The 11,340-nt window shown below is 30.1% G+C and overlaps 2 protein-coding genes across 2 annotated transcripts; both read right to left on the reverse strand.

Moving 5' to 3' along the window:
- Window positions 1–350: 350 nt before the first annotated feature.
- Window positions 351–2,768, reverse strand: LOC133812565 (lysM domain receptor-like kinase 4). The gene has a single exon (XM_062246336.1). It carries the CDS (start codon window positions 2,497–2,499, stop codon window positions 583–585), a length of 1,917 nt encoding a protein of 638 aa, XP_062102320.1. The 5' UTR covers window positions 2,500–2,768; the 3' UTR covers window positions 351–582.
- Window positions 2,769–7,125: 4,357 nt separating this feature from the next.
- LOC133812567 (cold-regulated 413 plasma membrane protein 4-like) lies at window positions 7,126–8,856 on the reverse strand. Its single transcript, XM_062246337.1, has 4 exons — window positions 8,616–8,856; window positions 7,815–7,925; window positions 7,661–7,731; window positions 7,126–7,525 (listed from the first exon to the last, which is right to left on the reverse strand). Exons 1-4 carry the CDS (start codon window positions 8,723–8,725, stop codon window positions 7,302–7,304), a joined length of 516 nt encoding a protein of 171 aa, XP_062102321.1. The 5' UTR covers window positions 8,726–8,856; the 3' UTR covers window positions 7,126–7,301.
- Between the last annotated feature and the right edge of the window lie 2,484 nt (window positions 8,857–11,340).

The raw sequence follows: 11,340 nt of genomic DNA on the forward strand, positions 1-11,340 counted from the left end.
AGGAAATGTTAGTAATCAAGAGTTAAATGCAGAAAAATATAAAGAAGAACACCCAGAAATTTTATACAGGTTTGAACTAGATCAATATGGCCTACATCCTGTTTGTTCCACTATCATCATCATCAATTGATGCAATCTTTTAATACAATTACAGTTGAGAATAAGTACTTCCACGACTCCCAATAACCTTTCTCTCTCTAAGGTTCTAATCTCAAACACTTTCTAACAGTTGTATTTTTTTCTCAGTCCTTACAACACACCCTCAAATTCTCTTTCTCTGTATTCTCTCTTTCTCCCAATACAACTTATCTCCTATCTCTTAAAAAAAAAATGAAAGACAACAATACATATATAGGCTGCCAAGTTCTCCGCAGATATGATAAATGTATAAAATGCTATTAAAAGAAATAACATTGGCACTCAACAACTGCTACATCTTGGATTACATATATATCTATCTTGTCATACCAGAATATCTATAACAAACCAGAATGCTAAACATTCATAAAAAAATAAAAAATAAAAAATCAACTTACAAAATGCATATATATGACGTAATAGATGACATCAAGACTTGAATTGCTACTCAACAGAGCTGTTTGACAATTCCCAGTTCAATGAATTGCTCAAGGTTCTTGAGAGAAGCTGAACAATCTCATCCATGGGAGCCCGAGCATCTGGATTTTTCTTTAAGCAACCTTCGATAATTCGAACCACAAAGATAACAAATTCAGAAGGATACTTCTCTTCCATGGAGGGATCCATAAAGTTCTTCAAACCAACTTGTTCTTCATCATTAATTACGGCACTCAATAAATCAGATAAGTGCTTATTTTCTTCATACAGTACAGAAACCGCTTTCCCAGTGAGCATTTCCAGCAACAAAACTCCAAATGCATAGACATCAAGCTTTGTAGACACCACTCCATTTTCTAAGTACTCAGGGGCCATGTAACCTATTGTCCCAACAACATGCTTTGTCAAAGAATATTGGCCATCATGCCCTTGTGTTGATCTTGTTAGACCAAAGTTTGCAATCTTAGCTCTAAAATCACTATCGAGAAGAATATTACTGCTCTTGACGTCCTTGTGAACATGAGAAGAAGTAGCAAAGTTATGAAGATAATTCAGCCCTGCAGCCACATCTAAAGCAATCTGAATTCTCTGAGTCCAATTCAAAAACATTCCATCTTTTCTTTTATGGTGGATCCAGCTACTCAAAGGTCCATTGGCAGCATACTCATAGACAAGATACCAAAAACCCTCATTGAAACAAATCCCAGAAAGACGAATGAGATTAGAATGGTTGATCTTCTGCATTACATTGATCTCTTTAGAGATATCTCCATCAACTTTCTTGATAGCTGCAAAATCTCCTTTTATTGTACCCTTGTAAACAGATCCTTTAACCAAATTACTATTACTAAAATAATTTGTAGCCAGCTGAAGTTCCTCAAATTTGTAAACTTTGATTGATTGAGCTATATCAGATAAACTATCTAAGAAGTCCTGTGATTCTTCAATCTTTTTGTCTACTGCTTTCTCATTTGCCTCGAAGCTTTTTGGGAGAAGAGCAGGTTCAAGTTTCTTCTTGCTTTTTCGAAATACTCTGCAGTAGATTATGGCGCCTAAGACCAACAGAAAAGCAGTTCCTCCAAGAGCACCAATAAGGGCATAAACCCAAGTTTTCTTTGAGCTCTTAGAAGGAGAAGTGGTAGTAGGAGGAGTCACTGGAGGCGATGGTGGCGGTGTTGGTGGCTCTACAGTTTGAGAACTTGATGGTGGCTTATCAAGAGGAACCAAAAGAGTGGTGTTTGGAAAAATGATATCTTGCTGAGACAGACTATTTGCTCTACGAAGTAAGTCTTCATCTATCTCAAATCTTTGGCTTATGGGTTGGGGAGACTCACCCTTACCTATTAAGTAGCTAATAAGATAGTTCACAACGGAATCACTTTGGTTCTTTGTGGGACAAGCACATCTAAGAGGAACACTAATTCTTTGACCGGGAATAAGACCAGTAGGAATGGGATTTCCGGGTTGATTCATAATAGCTTGGCAAGTTGCGAGGCCTTGAAATAGTTCATTAGCAATTAAGGAATATTGATCACCTTCGTTGACAACATAAGAAGTGTTTGACTGATAGAACTCACCGGAACAGGAACAGTTGACCGGAACAATCACCAACTTGTTTGTATCAAACGTTGTCGTTTCCGGGACTGAATTTATCAGCGAGACCTGAGAAGGGTCGGCCCCCAAAAGAGTAGATATGGCTGAAACGGTGTTGTACTTAGGAATGGCTCTGAAAGTAACATAAGTTTGGCAACTTCTGTTCCCTCCATTGCAGAAGTAGCCCAGACCAGAAGATGAGTTATGTTGATTGCCACAATCTGATGTGGTCTTTCCCACGTAAGGCTGCTGTGCACCGATCAAATAACAGCTACAAATGAAGAAGAGAGTGAAAACACAGAAAAGAGAAGAAGAAACAGAGGAACTCATATTGCTTGGAGGGTCTGAAACTGAAACAATAGGACATAGGAGATGGATGAGCAATAAAAGAAGGATTTGAAGCTGACTTTTCTAAGACGAAATGGAGAAGAAGTATGATAAAGAATCTTGTAGCAGAAGGGCATGGAGAAGATCAAAGGATTGTCCCTCTCTTGTCTAAATGTGATGATTTGTCTACGGTTGACCAACCTTTTCAATAATTGGGCAGAGTTTGACTTTGACTAGTATAAACGACTACAACTTCTCATGAAATTGGTTTTCGTTTTCCTTTTAATAATCAATAGCCGCCCCTACGTAGTAGATACTTATATAAATATATATACATATTATAATACAAGTATATCCTCCTACTTAGGTCGCATTCAAAGAAAAACTAGACACGCTAGTTGATTCTCTTTATATAAAAGTTAAAACTCCAGAGGAGTGTTCTCCAGGGCAGTCACAAAAGGTTGAAAAAAAAAATACTCTACCACACTTTATTCATTTATTTAGCATATATTTAAATTAATTTATAATTTTTTTTTCCAATTATATTAATACTATATATAAATAAAGTGTCTTAAAATAATTGATAAAACATAAAAAAAAAAAATAGGAAATTGGGGACTGAATGAGTAAACAGAAAACAGAGTAAAAGAAAATAAAACAGAGCAATTACACAAACAATAATTCTGTATAACAGAATTAGTTACAAGAAATTAAACTGAAATGTAAGTCTAACCAACAAAGTCAAATTGGCTATCAGGGACAGCAGATTTTTACTACAAAATGTCACACTAATATTTTTGAATGGAGAATTATTTCGGCAATTTTTTATTATGATCGTGACAATATAAATATTTAGCATATTTTGCAAATTTTAAAAAAATTCTGAACAATTTCGGTATTGAAAAGAAAATTGAAGCATATTGTTTTTCACACGTGTAAAAGAAACATTCACGAATATAACAAATTATTTGAACTTTATTTTTCACACTATAAATTATTCAAAATTTTTAAAAAATTTACAAAATACTCTAAATCATAAAAATAATTTGCACCAAAATTACTTTCTATGCTAAAAACCGGAGGAAGAAACACTCTATAATATTAATTATCAAGGATAATTAATTAAAATTTTGTATTTTTTTTTTTAATCAACACACTTATATTTTTCTTAATTGAATTTTTATAATGAATTATTTTATGTGCATTAAGGTCTTTATATTCTTTTGACGTGTAACTCTTATCATAAAAATGTGGATAATTAGAATTCACGTGTCGAATTGCATAATAAGGTTTAAGTGGTTGTAACACTGTGAATGTGATTTCTCTGACTGCATTTTTCATTTACCAACTCATACATGTCTTTATTTTTATTCACAAATAATAATAATAATAATAATAATAATAATAATAATACCCATAAATTTTAGCTAAATACCATATATTATCCTATATTTTTAAAAATTCCACAACAAACCCTGCCATTACCTAAACGAACCAAATATAACGTTTAACATAATTTTAGTCAAACTTTTTGAAAATATTTTTATGAAAATCTCAGAAAATATACTTAAATTGAAACTAAAGACAACCTTTGAATTTATTCTAGTAAATATGTTGATAACATTTTAATAAAACCTCAAAATACCCTTCAATAATATTAATCAAATATAATAAAACAAAATAAAAAATACATTTGATTTTTTAATAAAAATAAAACCTTAACTAAACTTTGAAATATGTTTACACAACATCATTTAGTCATAATTAATTTAATAAGGCTTGTTACAAAGTTTGACAATCACTAGGTCAAATGTTATCTTTGATTCGTTTTGACAATCACAAGGTCTGTTGTTGAATTTTTAAAAATATAGAGTTAAATATGGAATTTTACTAAAATTCAGGAGTATAAAACAATATAAACCGTTATATTAAAAAAAATGTGGTGCAACAAACTCTCCTCTCAAAATGGAACCTTTTATTATTTTGATATTATGCAAGAATATAGTAGGAGGGAAACTCTACAAAATATCCCCATACAACTAATAATACTAATCATATCCCCTCCTAATGTTTCTCACAAAACTATCTCTACAAATCTAACTTAATGCCAAAAACATGAATATACTCTATATGGAATTCGAAATACACAATTCTTTTCATTCTCTTAAATCATCAAACTCGCATTTATAGGTTACATGTGTTTTACAAAATAATTAATATGTATATTCGAGTTGTTCTGCACTAAAATAAAATATCGATAAAAAATGTATTTTGTATTGAGATGACGAACTTCCATTTGAAATATTCAATTTGTGATTTTTTTTTTTAGTTTGGATCTAGTATATATTCAGACCTAGTTCGAACTTATATTCACACCTTGTTCGGGCTAGGTCTGATTCTAGCTTTGACTTGGTTCCAACTAAGTCTGAACTAAGTTTTAACAAACATTTGAATAAGGTACGAACTAGATCCGAACACACATCTAAACAGAGTTCGAACTAGGTCCAAACTAGGTTCTAAGCAATAAACTTTAAATCACATATTTCAAAAGGAAATTCATCATCTCAACACAAAATTAAATTTTTTTGATCATTTTTTCAATCCAAAACAGTTCAAAAAATATATACAAACTATTTTATAGCCACTCATAACTTGTAAATAACAATAGTACTTAACCATTAACATTGGAATTATATTGTAAAAAGCACAACACCTTTAGCATGATGGATGGAGGTGGCTGGTTTTTAGATGATGATGATGGTGGATGGAAGTTTTTTGGGTTAGGATGTTGAGAAATTTGGGAAGGAAAAGAAGAAGGTGGATATTTTGAGATTAAGATTATTTTTTGTTTAATAGGGATATTTTTGCGAAAAATATAAAACAGGGTACAGAGAAAGTAAAAATTAAGTGCGTGGGGGATAGTTTATGTAGTTTCCCTAGAAAGAAGTAGGAAATAGGCAATCATATGGGAAACTTGTTCACAAACATGATTAACATGCGTAAAGCATAAAAAAGAGTATTAATAATGCTATTAAAAAAAATATTAAAGTAGGAACCATGGCTAAAATAACTATTTCTAAATTCCAATACTTTTCCTAAGAGCTTTTAGCATAAATACCCTTAATTTTTTTGTTGTGACACTGACATTCTAGTTTAATTATTTTTAACCAAGTCCTTAAGTTAAAAAAATGGTAGTAATAATTTTTTTTTTAAAAAAATCTCAATTATTTAATGACAAAATTGGTATTTCTCTACATATTCTAATAAACTCCAAAATTTTCAAACATCAAGATGAATTCAAAATTTTCCATTAATAAACTAAGAATTTTGTTGAAAAAAAAATATATTAAAATGTTAATTGCTACTGTATTTAAAAATCAAGGACTTAATTGTGAAAGCAAAAAATCAGAGACTAGATTGTCAAAAGTGGAAAACTTAAAAAGTATTTATGCTAAAAAAAATTTTAAGCTAACCTGGCCTCACTAATTGTACCTTTTTGATAACTTAAGTATGTAATGCAGAAAAGATGCTCGTATTCATGTAATTATAGCATACGTAATAAAACCATCTCCAATTGATAGTGTATATTTTGTGTCAAATTTAGCCTAAAATATGTGTCAATACTATATTTGATTCATTTTTTGTATTTTGTACTCAATGCACAAGATTTAAACTACCTAAAAAAATAAATATAGTTATTAATGCTTATTGAAAATATACAAAATAATTAATTTTTTATTATTAAAAGATAAGTTAAAAATTAATAACTATTTTCAATTAATAAATAGTATTAATGAGTGACAAATGAGTAATTAAAAATTTTGATATTTATTATGGGCCAAATTTCCTATGTTATATTTTGTGTCAAATTTGGCATAATTTTTAGCATGTGCCAAATTTAACACATATTTTAAACCACCGTTTTCATTGACTAAAAAATGGATATACACCACTCTCATAACACTACATTGGTGATGTTCTAACCACTACCACATCAAATGTTAGTTATATACTTACTGGTATATAAATAAATTTGGCAAACCTTGAGAATTGGTTTTACTTTTACATATTGCTTTCAATTTAGATTGCTCCAAAAGCATAATTGATTCTAAAATTTAACTAAGATACCGCCAATAAACATTAAATTGACCAAGTCAGCCCTTGATACCAATGCATTATGCATTAGTAGCCCAAAACCTTTGGCATAAGCTATTACAAACAGGTCTACCATCTATAGTTCGAATTTGAGACTGAATCCAATATAAGGTCAGGCCACCAAATGCAAGTGGCCAAGTGCTCCCACTGAAAAGGACAGCCCAACTTTCATGACTTGTTCTTTGGAATCTTGTGAGTGGACATGGTGAGATCGGCCAATTGAGTGGACATACTGAAGGGGTTGTGGTCTTAAAAAGACCCCACAAAACTAAACAAGCTCTTCCAGGAGAGCTAAGAACAGGTAATTATCATTTCTCAACGAAAAAAAAACATCCAGAACAAACAACTTCAAGTTACACTTGACCCCCCCTCTTCAACCCCTATCTATATTGTCACTTTCAGGACTCTAAAAAAGTATTTTACTATCTATTTGTTGTATAGTACTTTATGTCAAAATAGAAAGAAAAGAGATGATAGACTGGCGAGCACAACTGCTTTTGAGACAATAAAGACTACATTTCTCAATCTCATCAAAAGGAAATCAACTGGTTGAGAAAGTTTATTCTCAACATAGTTTTCAGCACAAGCAAGAATGAAAAAAGCTGGAAAAAGGAATGTACATGAGCATAATCCAGTGAAACTCCTTTATTCTAATTCCATAGAAGTATGGTAAACAAAAGGAGCAATGCCAAACAACAAACATAACAAAAGCAATGACAGCGGTTTTCACAGAAATCAAGTTCTCTACCACCCTTGAATGTTGTTAGAACAAGTAAGATACCGATGATGAGACAAAATATGCTCCCAGCAGAGGTTTCGCGCAGTCCCTTGGCTACATAATCAGGTGTTATGACAAAGAGAATGAAACGGGAAACTGATGCATATATAGATATGTGGAAAACATCAAAATCATCAGAACATAGATCAAAAAAATGAAATATGCAAAATATAGTACTACCCTAGTGAAAAAGTTGGGGTTTTGTTTTGTAATGTGGAGATGTATTTGAACCTGGAATTATCGTTGGGAAGAAGAGGTGAGCTGCAATAGCAAGAAAGGAAACCCAGTAACCAAATCCTCCTCTGCAAAACTTAGGTTGGTTAGTCTTGAAATGTGCAGGATGTATGAAATAACTAATGTGAAAAAGATTGGGGTATGGAAGAACCTAAAAATATTGAAGAGCCCGTTTGGCAAACTTGTCAAGAGATAAAACACTATAAGAGTAGTTTGTAAAGATGATCTGCGCTCCCTTGTTCGATTTAAGATCAACAATAATCTGCAACATAAAATTGACATACACAAAATAGACTAGTAAGAACAGATACCATCTTCCCAAATCATAAAAAACCACCTTAAAAAAAATACAAGCTATACCAAGATACAATCATATTATCGTACAAATTTTAATCTACCCTTGTGTTGCACTTGTTCCTAATGCTTCAGTGAGAGTTGAATCCAGAGAAAAAGACTAAATTTTTACTGAGAAATCGTCCTGTAAAGTGATGATATATAAGCTAAACTACCAAACAAACACTGCATTTGCGCTAAAGATTTCTCATTTCATCTACCTTAGTAAAATATAAACCTGATATTATGCAGTTTTCATGTTCTCAAACCCAAACACACAAACAGACTCATACCAATCAAAATTTCAACGCAGAACTTTGAGAAATTGCAAGAATCTATATCCACTAGAATTCAATTACTATTCCATTTACTTCGATATAACATCAAATAAATAAATAGAATAAGCTTTACTCAACATCTTCCTCTTTCCATACCTTCTTCTATAATCTATTATTCCCAGGCCAGACAATTTAAAAATCCCTCCAAGACAAAAGTTTAAAAAATGTATAAGCAAAAGATAAATTGAAATTTCATGATCTGGGTATTGCTTAAAACGCCATAAATGTACAAATGAAGAGAGTGTAGTAATAAAAAGTGGTGAAATTGTAGAATGACTCACAAGGCACAGAGGGTTCCACCCCATTGAAAGGTGGTTCGGCTATGGCCGGAGCTGAATCCTTTTGAAGAATCAGATAAATATGAGACCAAATCAGTATACCCCATTTCCATATTTCCCAATCTCTAGTTTCCCTTTCACCAAATTCTGTACACTCCATCCATGAACACGACTTCTTCCAGGCTTCCACTCACTCACGCTAGCACTTTCTCTTTTTCTTTTAATTTTATATTTTTCCTTGACTTGACTTGATGGGCTGCCCTTTTCTTTTTTGTTTTACTTATTTATTATTATTCGGATATTCGAAACAGAAAGTGTGGAAGATTAGTGTACCTTTATAGTACACGTGGCAAACTTCACGGTTGAATTTTCCACCACTTTCTGACATGGCGCCGTTCTAGTGCTTCGAGTCCTACGTGGATAATGATTCATTATATCGTACTGAACAAGTCGATTTGTTTAATGTTGTCTGTCGCCAGTGTCCCTTCGAACCCACGAGTTTGATGTATAATTTTAAATAATAACTATAGTAAAATTATTATTTTTAGTACTTGGATCATTTGAGTATTTATAATGGAGTTTACAAAAAAATATGGGAAAAAATAAATTACTTTATATATTTATGATTATAAAATTTATGTCACATGATAATTTTAGAAGAAAAAAAATTAAATATGAAAATTTCATAAAATACTATAAACAAAATATCATAAACAAAAATACACACTCACTCTCTTACTTTACTCTTTCTCTCCATCCCTCACATATTTTTTACTCACTCTCTCTATATTCTCTCACAACAATAGCAGCCAACAAATTTTTCTCACAACAATAGGAGCTCTCTCACACCGGCAAATGGATGACATACCTTCGGTCAACGCCGACGTCATCTCTGATTTGTCTTCTTCTTCGTTTTCACATTCTTCTTCCTATTTACGTTATTCCGCGTCTTCTTTGTTGTTTCAAATCTGTTTTTTTTTTTTTTTCCAGATCTAGTTTTCTTTTTTAGATCTGGTTATTTTTTCCAAATCTTTCTAAGCAACCAGTTACTGTCACAATTCTGTTTTGTTTTCAGATTTGAGTTTTTTATAGACCTAGTTATAACCAATTACCTTATTTAATCTCATTCTTCATGATTGTTTTTAAATCTGATTTTGTTTCTCAGATTTTGGTTTTCTTTATAAAACTACCTAAGTAACCCGTTACTGTCATGATTTTGTTTTATTTTCATATCTGAGTTTTTTTTGTGGACCTAGTTGTAACTAGTTACTTTATTTAATCCCCTTCTTCATGGTTATTTTTAAATATGATTTTATTTTTCAGATCCAGTTTTCTTTATAAAACTACCTAAGTAACCAGTTACCTTCTTCGATCGTCTTTTTCTTCTTCTTCTTGGTTATTTTTATATCTTATTTTGTTTTTCAGTTGTAGTTATTTTTTTTGTTTTAAAGATTTGGTTAAGTAACTAGTTACCAATTAATTATTATTTTTATATGGGTAACCAATTACCACCACCTTCTTCTTAATCTACTTCTTATATTAATTTTTTTTTTTTTTAAGTTTATTTTTTGTATGTTTGACTTAGTAACTAGTTATCAAAAGGTTATTTTAATAAGGGTAACCGGTTACCTTCTTCTTTATTGGTTATATTCTTATTTGTTTTTTTTTTTCTTCCAAATCTGTCAGTAACCAGTTACAATTCACTCGAGTACTTGCCATGGCAGTTAAAATTGGTAGTGGTAACTGGTTACCGCCACATGTCTAATAAATCCAAAATTATTTTTATAGTGCTAACCGGATATTATTTAAAATCAAATTAAATGACATATATACATGTTTAACAATAATCTAAAACATACATATGTATAATGAACATACCCAAACATCATCATCATCACCACAATTAGTAAAAGTCAATCTCATCATCTCATATTTGAATGTATATATAAAAATAATATAATAACAATAATAATACATCCATATATCTCCTCTATATAAAAAGTGTGTAAATAGTATAAATTCTTGATTTTAACGGTTATTTTTGTTAACTTTAATAGAATATTCCAAATATTTAACAGAATATACTTTTAAAACAAATTAAAAATAAATATTTATTAATTATATGAATATAAATTTAAGTATTATAAAATATTGTTATATATTTATTAATTATATTAATATAAATTCAAATGTTATAAAATATTATTATAGTAATAATATTTAATACTAAACGATGTTTATTAATTATATCCATACTAATTCAAATGTTATAAAATATTATTATTATAATAATATATAACATATAATATTTAATCCTAATTTTTATAAAATTTTGCTAGAATAAATATTTAGTAATTATATTAATATAGATTCAAATATTATAAAATATTTAATACAAAACTAGATATTTAATATGTTATAATATATTATTATTACTATTATAAACAAATTATATATATTCGTTTGTGTACAAATAGTGTGACTGTGCAAATAAGAAATTAAAATAACATTTATCTTTTATCAATAATAAATAAGTTTCTTATCTAATCATCGAGGTGTGATTTAAATAATATCATGAATGTTTTCTACCTTAAACGAGGTAGTTTGTGATCTAAAATGTTATCGTATTATTATTTAAAAAAATCATAAACAATGTTTTTGTTTAATTTTTCTTTTAATATATTTATGTCATTCTTTTCTATATAATATTGTTTATTTATTTAAAATT

The sequence above is a fragment of the Humulus lupulus genome, chromosome 1, assembly GCF_963169125.1.
Source record: "Humulus lupulus chromosome 1, drHumLupu1.1, whole genome shotgun sequence".
NCBI classification, from domain to species: Eukaryota; Viridiplantae; Streptophyta; class Magnoliopsida; order Rosales; family Cannabaceae; genus Humulus; species Humulus lupulus.

What these genes read in the sequence shown, in the direction of transcription:
- LOC133812565 (XM_062246336.1), bottom strand. Translation starts at nt 2,499, where the DNA reads ATGAGTTCCTCTGTTTCTTCTTCTCTTTTCTGTGTTTTCACTCTCTTC.
- LOC133812567 (XM_062246337.1), bottom strand. Translation starts at nt 8,725, where the DNA reads ATGGAAATGGGGTATACTGATTTGGTCTCATATTTATCTGATTCTTCA. An exon ending in GGTGGAACCCTCTGTGCCTT is followed by an intron (nt 7,926 to 8,615) that starts GTGAGTCATTCT and finishes TTTATGTTGCAG; the next exon opens with ATTATTGTTGATCTTAAATC. An exon ending in CTTCCCAACGATAATTCCAG is followed by an intron (nt 7,526 to 7,660) that starts GTTCAAATACAT and finishes TATATGCATCAG; the next exon opens with TTTCCCGTTTCATTCTCTTT.